Source organism: Corvus kubaryi, unplaced genomic scaffold (assembly GCF_017639235.1).
Source record: "Corvus kubaryi isolate FWS band 111438036 unplaced genomic scaffold, C.kubaryi_AGA036_p1.0 135, whole genome shotgun sequence".
NCBI classification, from domain to species: domain Eukaryota; kingdom Metazoa; phylum Chordata; class Aves; order Passeriformes; family Corvidae; genus Corvus; species Corvus kubaryi.
Window position 1 is genome coordinate 5,262,172 of NW_024580669.1, and position 16,074 is coordinate 5,278,245.

The following is a 16,074-nucleotide window of genomic DNA, read 5'->3' on the forward strand; positions in this document are numbered from 1 at the left end:
ATTTAATGTGATTTCTGAAAAACTGAGGAAGGTGAATTTGGGCAGGGAAAAGGTTTTGTCATTCTCCGTGATAAAGCAGGAGAGATGTTTCACTTGTAGTAGGGAATTAGTTTTGACTTTTCAGGGGCTCAAGTGCTCCAGTGTCAAAATTCTCTCTTCCTCCACAGACTCTTCCACAACTGTGTGGTGGTTTTTATCCCTTGCATTGGGAGCATGCCATGGACTCAGTGTATGTCTGCCTCTGATCAACATTCAGAGCTTCATTATTTAAACAGTGGGAGTTGAGTTTCTGTTGGTTTTCCTTTCCTTATACCTTAAATAGTTGTTGACTAAGTGAAAGCTTTGGAAAATGGGTAGCAGTCATCTGAATCTATCCTCACAATTTATTTGGACATTGGTATTAACCAGGACCATTCAGCCAAACTCTGATTTGGCATCAGGAGAAAAAAAAGGATTCACTCAATCCATTTTCCCCCTGTGTCTGGGCAGCCCTGCAAAAGCACAGGATGAGCTGAGTGCAGCTCAGGAGATCCTTGCAGCACAGGAAACACCTGTATGGGCTGCTGGTCTCTGTCCCATCAGCTGCTGAGTGGGACTAATACCCTGTACCATTAAATCACAACATAAGATGTCATTCTTCACCTAGGATATAGCCTCCTATTGAATGGACTTCAGGAGGAAAACCTTTATTTCTACATATTCCCCTGCCAAAACTATTCCTCTGTAAATGGAGCTTCCAGAGCAGCTCCTTGGTCACTTCAATGTCTGGACTTGAACTACGTTACTGAGGACTATTGGAAAGACCCTGTAGAAAGACCCTAGGTCCATTCCACTTGCAATAGGGATCAGGAAAACATTTGCCTGCCTGTCTGCTCTCCCAGGAAGCTCTGAATATGGGTTCGCAGTTTGTCCAAGGAAAAAGATGCCAGTATCTCTTTGAAGAGAAAAGAAACTCAATGGCAAATATATTTCACCCTGCAGTGTCTGAGTCCACAGAGGAACTCTTGCTGGTAGGAAAAGTTATAAAAAGAGAGGAGAAATTCCAGAAAAGGCAAAATTCTCAAACATAGACTTATTTTCAGACAGAAAGTAGTTATATGAGAGCAAAGGGGTATGTTATATCCTTATAGTATAAACCACTGCTGCTCAGTGGAGATTCATCCATCAATACCAGAAGAGAAGCTGGCCTATGGCTCTTTGCTGGTTTGCCAGACTTTTATTAAATGCACAAGAATGCCAAGTCTGTAATGTCTAAAAGTGAATTTATTTAACAATGAACTCTTTGAAAAGGGAGTCCCAGATGTGTAATTAATAATGAATCAGTGATGTGAAATCTGATCCAAAGCCTACTGAAGCTGATAGACAGACTCTGACTTCAAGGAGTTCTGGATAAGGCTCTCATTAGGCAAAAGGAAAAAAAAATTAAAAGCTGAGCCAGCTAGTTGGTTAAAAAAATATTATAGCTTGGATTCTGTGCTAAACAGAGACATACAATAATCTGCACTGCACATAAATCCCTCCTCTGCTGACAGGGGACTCACACATTTCTGAGTCTGAAGCTGAACTTGAAATCTAGGAGATAAAATAAAATAAAAAAAAGCTGTGAGAGAGATCCCCAAAAGGAAAACCTCCAGCGGTTTGAACCACAGCTCATTTCCTCTTGGCATGGATGGGGAGATAACTGTCAGATCTGTGTCATCTGGAGGCAGCAGATGCTGCCGCTCCCTGCGTGCCGAGGCTCTGCCCGCCCCCTGCCCTGCTCCAGCCTGAGCACCCACCTCTGCCTGGCCTCGCCTGGCTCTGCCTCAGCTCCACGAAATGCACGGCACGGGGATTATCAGCCTGGAATTCCTGCCAAGCCCAGCGGAGCATGGCGTCCAAAGGGGGATGCAGCTTGTCTTCCATCAGTGCAACTTAATTCAATTTGTCAGGGCTGCAGACGGTTTGGGTGAGCCTGATGCGATCACCACCATCCCAGCACTGGCCAAATTGTGCACTGTGAGACGGGCTTCTGGCAGCCTCTGTTCTTCATTTGCCTTTCAATGTGACTGTGATGGGGAGGTGGAGATGTTTGTTGATGAACAATTTCATCATTCCATATCTTTTAAGGGAGACATAAAGTGCATATATTAAGTCATCCCCTTGAGTAAAATATTTTTAAGTATAGTAACACAGCTCATTTTTAAGTAATCAAATAATAATTAAAAATAATTGTCTCCCAATTCTGCTGAAGAACCAATGCATCTACATTGAATTTGCTTCTTTAAGAGCAAATTGTAACTCAATCTAAATGTAAATTCCTGGAGAATCTGCTATCTAATTCTCATTATTTCCACTTGCTTAATGCAATTAGAAACATCTGTCACCGATCAACTGTCCACACAGTGAAAACAAATAATAATTCGTGCTCTCTGCCTCCATAGTGTTTTTCAGGGAATGGACTGCTTTAAAACTACTCACTAGAGCCCAAGAGCTAGAGCTGTGCAAAATGCTTGTGACAAGCTCTGAATCATAGCAAATGTGCCTGACCATCAGTGTCTCTGTAGCTCAGTGACATTTGCTGAATAATTTGACAAAATTCCAGATACATATAAAAGTCACCATCCTGCTTTCTAGAAATATTTGGCTCTGGGGTACCCATCCTCAGGAATATATGATGTCCTGCCAGGGACAGATCTCACCCCCTTATCCCAAAGCCTGGTCCCAAAGCCACGGTGGAGTGCACAGATGCAGATTTAGTTGCTGAAGGAGCATAAGAAGGCCTGAGAAAGGGACATGGGTACAGAGAGAAAAGACACTGGAATCCCTGGGGCTTGAGGGTTATCTCAGCTGCTGTCTGCGCTCCCAGTTTATGTGGCTGTGAGAAGAGTGGAGGGAAACAGCAGAGTGAGAAGCTGTTAGAAATGGGCATCCAGTCCCCATGAGATGAACAAGGTCAGGGGCATGGATGGTGCTTCCTCCTCTTTAAAGCACATTAGTACATATAAACTCTCTGTTGCTCAAAAGACAATAAAAATCAAAAGAGAAGATAAAGTTTAGAAGAACTGAACATCATGAAATAGGCTTGTTCATCCCCTGCCCACTAGTGATAGGGATGAAAGACTAAAGACACAGCCCAAGAGGAAAGGTATTCTAATCAGGTGTCTACTGCTGAAATGTCCTCAAAAGACAGAACAAAATTAATCCAAAAACTAGTCTTTCTGGTCATCAAGAAATTCCACAAGCCAATGCCACAGCCAAACACTCTTTTTGCCTTCGAGCTGCTCAGCAGTGGGAGGCTCGTCCCATGCAATGGTCTGGCTGCCACGTGGGACTGATGCATGCATGCTGGCATAAAAGCAACAAACAATAACCAATAAAACAACAAACCAATACACATCAGAGGGACTGGGGAAACATGAGCAGTGGCCTTGCCCACATCATGATGTGGGTCAGAACAACTCTATGCATTAAATGCCGTTTGGTTGAAGTTGGCTTCAAAGTGAGGAGGGGAAATGAAGTGAAAATGGCTTGGCTGGTTTGGTTTATTTTATTCTTAAAAAGGGCAGATGCAATCTCTTTCGTTCATCCCTTTTCCAGGAGACCAGTGTAAGTTATATATCTTACAAGATCCACTCTGACAAGCTGAAGTCTCTAACACTGTCTGGGCTGCCAAGCCAGGAGGGCTGGAATGAGCTGGAAGTTGCTGGCCTGTTCACGATCTCGTCAGGTTGCATTTAGTCACTGCTGTGCCTCCTGTTCCAACCCCCAATTTCTCCATCCTGCACTGCAACCATGGGGTTATACACCCAGCAATGAGCCAGTGGTGCCTCTGCAGCTTGGCAGTTTGATCCCAGTGGCCCAAAATGTATCTGGTGCCTGTGAGAATATGAGGGGATGCCTGTACTACTCGGCCTGTGTTATTCCAGGGGATAAAGAGGATGGCGGCTCCTGAAGGCAGATGTGATGGGGACCAGGCTGCAGTGTTAGTCTGCTGCCTGCTTGCACAGGAGAGATTATTCTTGTTCTGTTAATGGGGATGCTGGAGACAGGCTGCACAGAGAAGGGGAGACTCCAAAATAGAGATGACTCATTAAACCAAAATCTGTACTATGAATCAATTTTCCCAAAGGTGAAAACCTTTCAGAGCTGGTATGTTTTGCTGGCTCTACCTCCAAGAATCTGGTTTGACCTGATACCAAGATATCTTCGAAGTCGGAACAGAGACTGAAGCTTCCTCCCAAGGCAGATTTAGAATTGTGCTTCTTCCTCCCCAAATATGGGCAGTTTCCCAGCAAAGGTAATAACAGAAGCGTTTTCGTTCAAATATAACAGTAATGAGCCATGTCTGAGTGCACAGAGATGGGAAAGTAAAAGACATCCTATCTGTATTAACAACCTCTCATCCAAAAGGATTGCTTCTTTGGGAGAGGTCGGGGCAGGAATATAAGGGGAGAAGGGGTACAGCTTGTTGCTTATGATGAGCTCATGCAGGTTTTTTTAAAGCATGACCCAATTATAAGCCAAGAGCCATCTCCTTTGTCCTGAAAATTAGAAAAGCTGATGGTTTTTCTGATGATATCCAGTATTGTGGCTGACACAAGTGCCACGGGCAGCCTTTCTGTGCTTGCAGTGACTGCCTCGCTCCTTCTCCAGGCACCCAACTCATGGCTGTGCTGCTGTCAGCAAGCTACTGCAGCCCTGGGGGAGGAGGGGAAATCGGGGAAATCATCCACCAAAGAGAGAGACAAATCCATTTTGACTTCACAGAGCCCAAAGTTTCCCCATGATCAGGCACTTCCCCAAAATAGAGAGAGAAAGGAGCAACAAGCCACACACTGGAAATATGGCAAGGGTTGGGGGTTGGAGATTTGCTCTAACACTTGAGGATGGCATTTTGCATCATTCCAGAGAGAATGGGCCTAAAAAAACACACTCCTGGACAAAAGCAGAGGGAATGGATCGGGACTGTAGAGGGAGAGGTGGGGTAAGCAGGGTTGAGGAACACTCAGGTCTCCCTCCGACAGGGCAGCATGGTGTCCTTGCATGCCTGTTCTGCCCATTCCAAGCCTCCTGTCCCCTCTATGTGGTCACAGGTGCCACTTTTCCTCCTGTGCCACAGGTGGGCTGAACTAGCCCCAGCAGCCTTTGCTAGTAGCACCTTGGTGCCAGACCCAGCTCATCTTTGCTTCGCTTGGTGCCATTGTCAGGTGTGATGCTCAGACCTGTGTCTGTTTAAGCACAGGTTTGAGCTGCTCTAAACTACGTGGCCTGAATCTGTGGCTGCAGGCAAACTGTTCCCACCTGACACCACACAGCCATGTGCTGCTGCTTTGGGTTACTTGCAGCAAGGGGAAGGGAAAGGAAATAATTTCCCAGTGAGACAGTCAAGACCCTTGTTACTCATTATGTGCAATGCCCCTGAGCCCAGCAGCCTCAGTTGTGGCCAAAGCTCTCACTGTGCTGTGCTGAAGGAATTGCCTTCTGGTTGAAAGTTGAGATCTTTTGTCTAAGCTGCATCCACTGAGGCTGAAAAGGAAAGGGAATAGAAAACTATTTTCTATAAGCTGAGTAACGCAGCTTAGACAATCAAGCTGCTCACCCATTCACTATCAACCTCGTACTTGTGCTGCACAGCCTGATGGCAGCAATAAAGGGAAATGTTCCATCCTGAAATGCTAGCTCCAATTGGAAATGCACCTTTTTTACCTTGCTCAAAAGCAAATCTTCTATGCTGCCTCATTCATCATTTCTCCTGAGCTACACTCCTCTGGACTGTTCAATATCTCCTGGAATCATCTCTGGTACATCTGTTATTATTTTTCAAAATTGCTTGCTCAGACCATGCAATAAAAAAAAAAATTTTCTATTTCCACTACCTTCCAGGAGGTAGATTCTGTCTTGTGCCACATTTAGCGCTTTCTGATCTCCTTGGGTTTCCTGTCCAGCCAGGAGGACATGAAAGGAGGAGCTGGAGCCAGAACAGGACTGATGTGACCACACACAACCACCCACAGTGTGAATACCTATGAGAGCTGATTGCAGAGTCTTTTTGCAGCTGAGGAGAGAAAGGGGCATGACTCATTTCAGATGATCCCTTTTAGGATGAGCTCAGCTGTGCCCTACAAGTGCCCTCTTCCCTCCATCGTCTCTAAAATCATGGCTCAGGCACAGACACCCACACTGTTTATGCCTTAAGTTAGAAGAGATTAATCTCACCACTGCCTGCCATGGAACACATCAGACAAGCTGGGGCTGAAGGCAAGGGATGGGATGTGGCACCAGCACAAGGGCTACTCCACCGGGAAGGAGCAGCAGCAGAGAGCAGGAGGAGCTCTGTGCATTTCAGCCTCATTGTCCTGCTGCTAAACTTAATTTATTTCCACTATTGAGCTTGTTGGTGCCTCATGGCTGAGCAGATCCTGCAGTTGTCCCTGGGTGGGGGAAGCAAGGCTGGGGGACACTGGCTTGTCCATGGCTGGAGCAGCATCTCATGGGATACAATGACATATTTCACAGCCACTGTTGGACACTGGCAGGTTGGTCCAGGCTGAACAAAAGCTCCACTGAAGCCACAGAGCAGCTGAGCCAGTCAGAAACAATAGTGGATTTCTGAATTTCTCCCAAGTAACTGTGAGTGAGATGTTTTCTCTGTAGCAGACCCATTAGATGCTGGATGTGCCATTCCTGTATTGGTGTATGTGGTGGGAGGTCGGCAGGACAATTTAAATTGCTGATGTTCTGCAAAACTTCAGGAGTTACCTCACAGGAAAGGAAATAACTTTCTCCCTTCACCAGATGTTTTAGTGGGATTTTCATCAGCTCCCCCTGTAAGTTTGAAAAGTTCCAGGTGTTCTCAAAATTAAGGATATTTGACAAATTTTAGCAGAAGAATTGCAAAAAATTGCTGAATATCTTTGCCCCCATTTAGCCAGCTGCAAAGAACATCCTGCTTTCAGCATATGCAGTATGAATAAACACGTGTCTTCAGCTTATCTCTCTCCTGACAGCTCATGGATATCTCCCCAGCCTGTATTAGTTTAAAAGCAATTTATTCTGGAAGACTGATAATAGGGATATTGATTATGCAGGCCTTTGGAAATCACACCCTCATTTCACTCTGCGGAGGGCAATGATTGCCATTCCCAGCTCATTTTCTTATGAGGCTGTAAGTACTTTGCTGTGGGAGTCTTTTTCCTGAGGCTCCTCATGTGGCACCTGGCACACGTGCAGGGTTCAGGTTCAGTCTTGGGGCACATGGGGAAAACCAGCTCTAAGCATTTCTCAGAAGCCATCAGGCAGCTCAGAATGAAGGGAATGTGCAGCACTGCTGTACCAGGGAAGCATCCTCCCCTCCAATTAACTTCCTCAAGACACAGGAGTACCTCTGCTCTCGGCAAGGTCAGTCCTGACCCGACACGTTCTCAGGGGACGCTTTGCTCCCAGCGGCTATTGCCCCCTGCCTCCACCTGTCCCAGCTTCTGCTCGTGCTCCTCCCATGCCTATGCTGAGGAACGAATCTGGATGGGCTGAACTATCCCTGCTGGGTTTCATTAATTTCCAGTCTTGCCTTTCCCAGACACAGCTCTGCTTTCTCTAGAGCTGCTTGACCAGACTGACCTTCCTGCATGGCAGATCCCCTTGGAGGCTCTCTGTGTTCCCTGTCTGTTTGGGCTCACTGCTGATCCCTGCCTGCAGCTGTGCACCCTACTTGACCTCTTCAAATCCTGCTCCCTGCGACCCTCACTGATGTGCATTACCTGCCAGCTTGCTCTGCACAGGCTGCCTTGTTGGAATGTTCTCCTGTGGAAGCTCCATCCCTGGAATGCTCTCTGTAGCACAGGGGCCATGTCCATTCTCACCCATGGTGAGCTCCAGGGAGCCTGGAGCATCCAGCAGACTTGGGAGCTGCTGAGCTTGGACTAGCACCACTCTGTTGCTCTTAATGGAGCCAAGCCAGGGTGCACAGCAGAGGCTCTTCACCCCTAGTTTCTGAACCCGGCTCAGGATTTCCCCCTGAGATGCTAATTCTGCTTCCTCTCCCAAATCTTTTCAGTTCTGCCCTCATAATCAAGGGCAACCTTGAGATTATCTGCTTTGCCACCTTCATCCTGCCTGAGATCCCTCTGGCTCTTAAGCTGAATTGTTCACTCCCCAGCTCTGCACATCAAATTTCTTTATTTTCTGCCCCTGTGCTCTTCCATTTCCATTTTCAAGCAAACACTCTCCCCTAGAGGCTTGACTTCTGTGGACTTCTCGGTTCAGCGGAGCCTAAGATGAGAACTGAACCCCCAAGATACAGCCCTCCAGTCTGACACCATAAGCTCTGTAGGCCATGGATAGCAGTGCTGGGTGCTTTTTGAGAGATTAGAGAGGCTTTGCAGAGCAGCTCAACACAGGCACACCTTGCAGGCTGGAAGGATGGATTTGGGAGCACACCTGGCTCTCCTGGTCCATTTTTCATTTACCCATTTACCTGGTCTAAGACAACATCTAGGTATTGTGCACCAACTGTGTCTGCAGGAGGTGTGCGGACTGGGAATGCTCCCAGCACCACACTCCCAGCACCACATTTACCTTGGAGAAGCACTAAATATATATTTTTTTTTTGTGAAGAGACAACTTTTCAGCAGAAAAGCTCTTAACTCACTGTTCACTGGTTGCTCAGTGAGAGCACAGACATGAGTTGCCAGTCCAGGCTTCCACCTCCCTTTTAGCAGAGCAATGTCCCCTCCATCTCTCCCCATCCTATGGTGACCAAGCCCCGCCATGTATCTGCAGCTTGCAGCTGTGCTCAAAATGATCAGAAGTTTCAAACAGGAACCTGGGAAGCACAGGAAGGCCAGGATAAGTCTTTCCTGTCAGGAGAGAGGCTTCACACTCTTCATCTGCCGTGAGCCACAGGCTGTGAAGGGGCAATTGTGTGATTTGTCCCGGTGATATGAACCCTACTTCAGACAGTGCTTGGCAGGATCCTTCTGAGTTGATCCAATGCTTTGGAGCTCCACAATTTTTAATGCCAAAGATGTTAAAACATCTCCTTTGCAATTTTGCAAACACTTGCTGAGCTGGACTACAGTCTCACTCTTTCTGTAGTAAATCAGGATTTATTTCCTAAAGAAACCAAAGTCCTAGCACTGCAATTTGGGAAAATAAAGCCTCCTTTCTGAAAGGCAGAATTGAGCCCCCTTCATCTCAAATTTATTTTAAATTATGATCCAAATCCAATGTTTGCACATTTTCTCAGTGTGAGGGACTAGATCCTGCCAGATCCCTAGTAGAAAACTCCACTCATGTTCAGCCTGGTCTCCAGTTATTTGTCTGCCTACACAAAACATGCTTTGTTTCTTTGGAGGAGCAACACACCAACCCACAACCTTGAGAGCCACTCAGAGGACAGAAATCAAGTCAATTCTGAATCCTTGTATGAAGCTGAAGGAACATTTTTCAGCTGCTTCACTGCAGGCGTGGAGAGGCTGGGTGGGATGAGGGGATGCAGGGATCCTTTCTCGGGCACTCACCAAGGGCATCATCACCAGCCCATCCCAGATCTCCATGACCAGTAGGATATGCCCTATAGGCAACTCCAAGAATATATTCACCTGATACTCCTGCAAGGGTGTAGGGGAGGGCAGCGGGGTCAGCAGGGTGGTACTCACTCCTGTGCTCGCTCCTGCTTCCTCGCTCCCAGCCCACTGGCTGCTCCCTCCTTCCACAGGGACAGTTAAAAACGCCTTTGGAGCAGAGCCTGGTGTGCTGCAGGGACCAGGGCTGCCTCTCCCGCATGGCAGGGATGGCTACTGGCACCCAAACATCTCCATTTACGGTCAGGGCTGCACAGCTGCATTTCTGCATCAGACCCAGGGCTGATGTCTCCAAAAGGATCCCCAGTTTTGGCAGTGGAGCAGGGCTGGACCCCATTCTTCTGCAATTATTGTGGCTTCCCCAGGGAGATTGAGACCGTCCTGAGGCTTGTTTATCCCTCACTGAGCATGGAATATATCACTGTGGTCCTCATGCAAAACCTGTATCCAAAGTTAGACAGCTTCTCCCAACACGGGCAGGTGCCAGCCTCAGCACCACCTGAAGGGGAACCCTTGCAGTTTTCCCACCATGCCAGCCCAGGTAACCACCCTGCTCATTGGCATACAGAAGGGAGATTGCAACAAAACACGGATAAAACCCCATGGATTGCAATTTCTTGATCACAAGCAGTACTGAAAATTCTGCAAAAAATATAACAGATTCCTGGGAGGAGAGCAGAATGTTTTATTTCTCCCTCCAGCTATAATTAATGGAGGTATTGCTCTCAAAATATGCCATTGCTTCGCCAGGACACCGAGCCTTAGGCTGGTGCTAGTGAGGCTGATCCCAGAGTAGTGAGGGACACCGGTGTGCTCCAAACGGAGCATCTGCACTGGGACAGCCACGCTGGTGACATCCATCCGTGTGGCAGTGAGTCAGCAGCCCACAGGGCACTTTGCCAGCCCGGCTCTGGCTCACAGCTCCAGCGTCTCCCAGTCTGGCTTCGAGGTGGTTCCTGGGGATGAGATGCTGAACCACAGCAAGTGCACTGGAAACAAATCCTGGGCTCCTGAAAGACTCCTGACTTACTCAAAGCAGAGTTGGTTTTGAGCAAGGCACTGGAGGTCCAGTGCATCCCATTAATTTTGGCTGTGCATGTACACATATCACTGCTAACGTGTTTCTGGGTGCACTTGCACGGCAGCTGGGAGATAAAAATGCTGCAAGAAGAGTTACTCAAGAAATGTCAACATGCACGTATAGGTGGGTTAATCACCAAAATACCTATGGGTTGTGCTGACTTCCCCATTTCTCTCTGGCTCTTCCAAATCAGGCTCAGTGCTTCCTGGGAAGAAGGTTAGCAACAAATTGCCCAGATATTTCCTACAATCGAATTGCAGAGCCTCCAGACCCCACAGACAGCTCTGCTATGAGCCTCGGATGAGCTCCATTTCTGCAATAGCTCCTCCAGAGAGAAAGAATTAGGAGGCTTAACACTTTTGGATGACAGTTGCTGGAGCTGCTGTCAGATAACAGGCACCACCAGCCGGTGCAGGAGCCGGGATCAAGCCAGGCTGCCTGATTCAGCCATCCCAGAAAAAAAGCCATGTTTATAAAACCCACATGAAAAGGAATGAATAGCCAATTATGCAGAAGTCTTTAAATAAAGCAACACAAACCTTTCAAGTGCAGCAGACAAATGATACACGGTCACTGGGAAACAATATAACAGAGAGAGAGGCTGAGAGTGGGGAATGGAGGCAATTCATTTTCCAGAAATAAGAAAAGGCTCTTGCTTGCTGAAAATGATCAGCTGGATGAAGCCAAACACTTAAAAAAAAAGAACTGTGCTAGAAAATAAACATGCATCAAGCAGAAAGGAAAAAAACCCCAGATCTTAAGATCCAAGGAGCCACACTCTGCTTCTGCTCAGAAAGAAAAAACTGTCAAAAAATCATACTGTGTAAACTTGCCACACACCCCAGATCTTCAACAGGCATTTATCAAATGAAACACACACCAAATACAAGTCTTCTCCCTAATCCCAAGTCAAACAGCCTTTGAGTTTCAGACCCTCAGGAAGAGATTTCCATATGATCCTCCTCTGTCTCCATTTATGATTAGCCCTTCTAAATTTCAGCATTTATCTGACAAAGCACATTGGGGAAGCTCTTCTTTTATCTGCAAAGCCTGTGTTTCTGCTTTTCCTTAGCTGCTGCTGCATCACTCTGCAGCCGCTCAACTTGGGAGGAAAAGACTTCAGTCAAGACCCTTTGATTCAGTAAAGCCAGGATCTCTTTCCAGATGATGGTAACCCCAAACCCTTGCACTCTGTGCCAACACTGAAGCAAGCCAACATTCACAGAAGGGGTTATAAATGCTGCCTCAGAGCCAAAATCTCACTTTTGGGGTATGGGAATGAAAATAAAACCTATGTGCCTGGTGGGTCCCACTGGCAATATCTGTGTGGCCTGTCAGAGGGGTCTTTGCAGTTTTGGGAGTGAACTTGTGGTGTCGAAACATTTCAATCTGGCCTGGCAGAGCTGTCACGCTGAGCCACTGGTGACTCCTGTGTGCAGAAGCACCAATTCCACTCCCTGTCCTCCTGCAGCCGGGGGTATGGTCCTCATTACTCAGCAATTGATATGTTTCAAATGACATATTCATAAACCCCCGAGTCTGATCACAGCTAATTCACAGACAGAAAGGGAGTACATTTGCTTAATACACTGCTTTTTGCAAACACCCTGATTGTTCCCAGATGCATCCGGTTTTGCCCAGCAGCACTTGAGGCAGGAGGAGAAATAATTTCAGCTCCCCAGAATCACTGGCCAAAGCTGTTTCAAGACGCTCCAGGAGCCCTCCTGCATCCTTTTGAGGGAGTGGTACCCAGCTCTCTCCTTCAATCAGACCCACCATCTTCTGCTGGTTTTTTTCTACACCAAAAAGGAGTACCTCAAAGATGATCAGAGGGCTGGAACATCTCTCCCATGAAGAAAAGAGGAGAGAGCTGGGGTTGTTCAGCCTGGAAAAGAGAAGACTCCAGGGAGACCCCATTGCAGCCTTCCAGTACTTAAAGGAGTCTTATTAAAAAGAGGAAGAGTTACTTTTTCCTTGGGCAGATAGAGAGGGGAAAAGGAGGAACTGTTTTAAACTAAAAAAAGGAGGGATTTAGATTACATGTTAGGAAGAAATTCTTTACTCAGTTCTAGTTAGAGGTGGCTTGCCCATGGCAGGGGGCGTGGAACTAGATGGTTTTTAAGATCTCTTCCAACCCAAACCTTTCTATGATTCTGTGATTCTATGAAAATACAGCAGCAGGACCTCTGAACTCTCCACTGGGCAGAGCACCTGATATCACACACACAAGCACTGAAAGGCAGTGTAAAGCCAGATGCAGGTTAGGCTGCTATTTTGATCTCACCTGCGGCAGAGAAAGCAGAACTGCTGATCCCCAGTGCTCTTTCCTAAACTTCCCGTAGGAAGGGAAAAGCCTCCAAAAAAGGTTGAGGTTGGTGAAAAGAAGGAAGTTTCACATGAGAATTTAAGAGACTGACTCCTGAGCAATTCAAGTCAATGCAGGTCCAGATCTTGAGGCCCAACAAAGTTATGGAGGAACCTCTTTCATGGCAAAACCCAGCAAACCAGCCCTCTGTTCCAGCCTGTGGCAAGACACTCATGGAAAAATACAGCTTTGAAGTGACAGCCAGAAGCTTGGGCTTGGATGAACATTTTATTTACAGCTTCTAATTCAATTCAGCTACAAGATAAGGTAACATTAATAAAAACAACGCTACTCAGAACTTACAAAACAACTTTCATCTGAAATCTCATTATAAGACACAAACAATATGGGTCAGTTGGTGAGATTTCCCCTAGCAAAGCGCATGTTGCTCCCAGAGGGAGCCCAGCCCACTGAGGACCTGCTGGGACAAAGAGCTGCTCATCTTGGCAACCTCAGCCCACTCCTGCCCCTGTGGAGCAGCTCGAGGACCCCCCCAATGCTGGTGGCTTTGCCTGTAAAGCAGGCAAACCGAAGTGTTGTGCCCATATCTGCAAAGAGTATTAATACCGGAGACATACTCAAGTCCAAAACATCCACTTTATCTTCATCTGTTCCACCTAAAGGTGATTTCACCCTGAGTACAAGCTACCTAGCAGCATTGTCATTAAGCCAGAAAAGCATCTGAGATGCTGCAGTAGACATTCCTGTACATATGGGGGCACTGGGGTGCTCAGAGATCTGAGTACTGCATGAAACAGAGGTTAGTGCTTTTTCTGGCCATGAGTTTTTCATCATCACCCTCCTGGCTTTCCCCATTCGCACATTACTTGAAAACAGCAAAACGATTTGTTGTACTAATAAAATTCAACCACGGGTCACTTGCAAACTAGTTAGTGTGATTTACAGAGCAATTTGCTTCCTATATTGATTACAAGGAGTTGAAGGTGTGATCAAACACTTAAAAAAACATAATATCACGTGACACCATTTCTGCTCCCTCAGAAGGGGACACATCTTCCCAGACCAGGCTTCTTGGCTGTCATCTTCCTGTGGTTTTTTACTGTCATTGATTAAGCCCCAAATAAGTAGGTTGGCCAGGGCAGCTCACATAGATTTCCTGCAGTATATTTTAAGCTGTGATTATTAATATACTGAGCAGTACTTTAGCAGAGATATTCTCCAATAGTCCATTTTAATTTTTAATTGAACTAAGAAAAATTAGAAAAGGCATTTAGATGACATAGGAAGCCAAGCCCTGTGCCCTTGTGATGAAGGTGACTAAACTTCCCCTCAGCCAGCTGCAAAGCATGAGAGAACCTGGTGCAGCCTATGCAGAGACCATTAGTATGGTGTTTTGTTTTAATTAGTCATCCTGATTTAGCTGTTCTCCTTCCCCCACTGGCCTGACTCATGGTTATCCAGGTGCTCTCTGAGCACACCAAGTGTCATGGGCAGCTGAGGGGTTTCACCTCCTAGATGACTATGTGCTTAAAAACCATTACCCATTAACAATTTTGTACTGGTATTTTTAAGCAACTTTCCAGAAAACGAGGCTGAATGTGCTTCCGGCAATTCAAGTCGCCTTCAGCCATCCCCATTCAGGTTTGTCGGTACTGGGTAGGATCCTGCCCCCGCCCCCCATCTTATCAGCTGTAGCCAGGGCATTTGGGTGCTATGGGAAGTTTCATTTCCTGCTGCTTTGGCTGCCTGTGGCTGGCCTGAAGCCTTTGTAAAGGGAAAGACATTCTTCTAATTCTTGTTATTAACCCATTGGGGATCTCCGAGACAGGAGCCAAAATTGTCAGGAAAGTGTAGGACGCTATAGTTTTCACCAGCCCATCCTTACAAAGCCACCATCAGACTCTCATTGTTTCCAGTCTTCCTTTTTTTTTTACAAAAGTAAAAAATAAGGCAGATGGAGCATGGACTTATTTTAATACATATTTGTGTTTGACTCATGAGCCTACAAGCAATGCCCGCCTGTGGCACCATCACAACATCTTCTGCTGCCAACCACGTTCCCAATGCAGGTGTGGAGCCCAGCACTGAACCCCAGCAATTCACGATGGCGAGGAGAGAAGCTGGAAGTATTTTAAGCAGATACAATCCATTTCTCAAAGCTAAGCAGTGCCTCAAAAAACACAGTTAAGGGATATAATAACAGTGTCAAAAATGACCAGTGGTGCTTTTCTATCTCATTGGCAGGGACTGGGACAGTTTTGCCAAAGAATAAAGTGAAAATATCTTGAATTAGACCTTCCCACAGATATGCCTTTGCAGATCCTTCCCAGGCAGCACTACTGAAGCTTCCCTGAGCTCTGCAGGCAGTGACAGTGTGAAGCTGCTGAGAAAATCAGCTGAAAACCCTTTTCTCTCCCTACGCTCGTGAAAACCCGTGGCTGTAGCAAACTATCAAATGATGAAACATGCAGTTCCTACCTGAACAAGGAGCTCCAGCTTCCTGTCATCAAGAAGGTGCACTTGGCATCTGCGACCCTCCGTCATCTGCAAGAGAGAAGAGGAACGTGTGTCAGGGTGCTTGGTGTTCCAGCTCAGCACATGGCTGCTGGTCTTCCCCAGCACAAGTTGAGGCTTTCATTTGATGCAGTCCTTTTGGTTTGTGTTTACTTATTTCTTTTTAAATTAGTCCCCCATCTTTTGGCACCAGGGTAAAGAATAGGCTGGAAGGAGAAAAAGAACAGCCACCCTGGTAGCTGTCAGGGAGCGGCGTCTGGTGCCTGCTTGGATGCAGCTGCCAGGAGGAGGTTGTTCCAGTATGTACAATGGGGGCACGGGATGGATTGCAGCACAGAAGTCCTGACATTTCATACTGAAGCCTCCAGCTCTGCAGCTGGCTTAGCTGGCAGAGGAGACATCCAGGCAAGTTTCCCCAAGCCCCTCAACAGCAGTGATCCAGCCATGCCACAGGTACTGAGGAGCCAGGCTCCTCCCTGGGCCGTGCTGGTGGTGTTCCCTGGAGTGGCCTCAGGTGTTTGCTTTGCCCTGAATCCTGAAATGGGCTTGTCCTACTTGGAGCATACTATTTAAGATGTACCACAGGAGCC

At 46.8% G+C, this 16,074-nt stretch overlaps 1 protein-coding gene across 9 annotated transcripts in view; it reads right to left on the bottom strand.

Annotated features, from left to right (window-relative positions):
• Window positions 1-16,074, bottom strand: part of FRMD4A (FERM domain containing 4A) — a 359,132-nt gene that overhangs the window by 112,404 nt on the left and 230,654 nt on the right. For all 9 annotated transcript variants that reach the window (XM_042053262.1, XM_042053270.1, XM_042053280.1 and 6 more), the window contains one exon: window positions 15,449-15,514. In XM_042053262.1, the coding sequence (XP_041909196.1) occupies window positions 15,449-15,514 (66 nt within the window). The remainder of the gene's footprint in view (window positions 1-15,448; window positions 15,515-16,074) is intronic.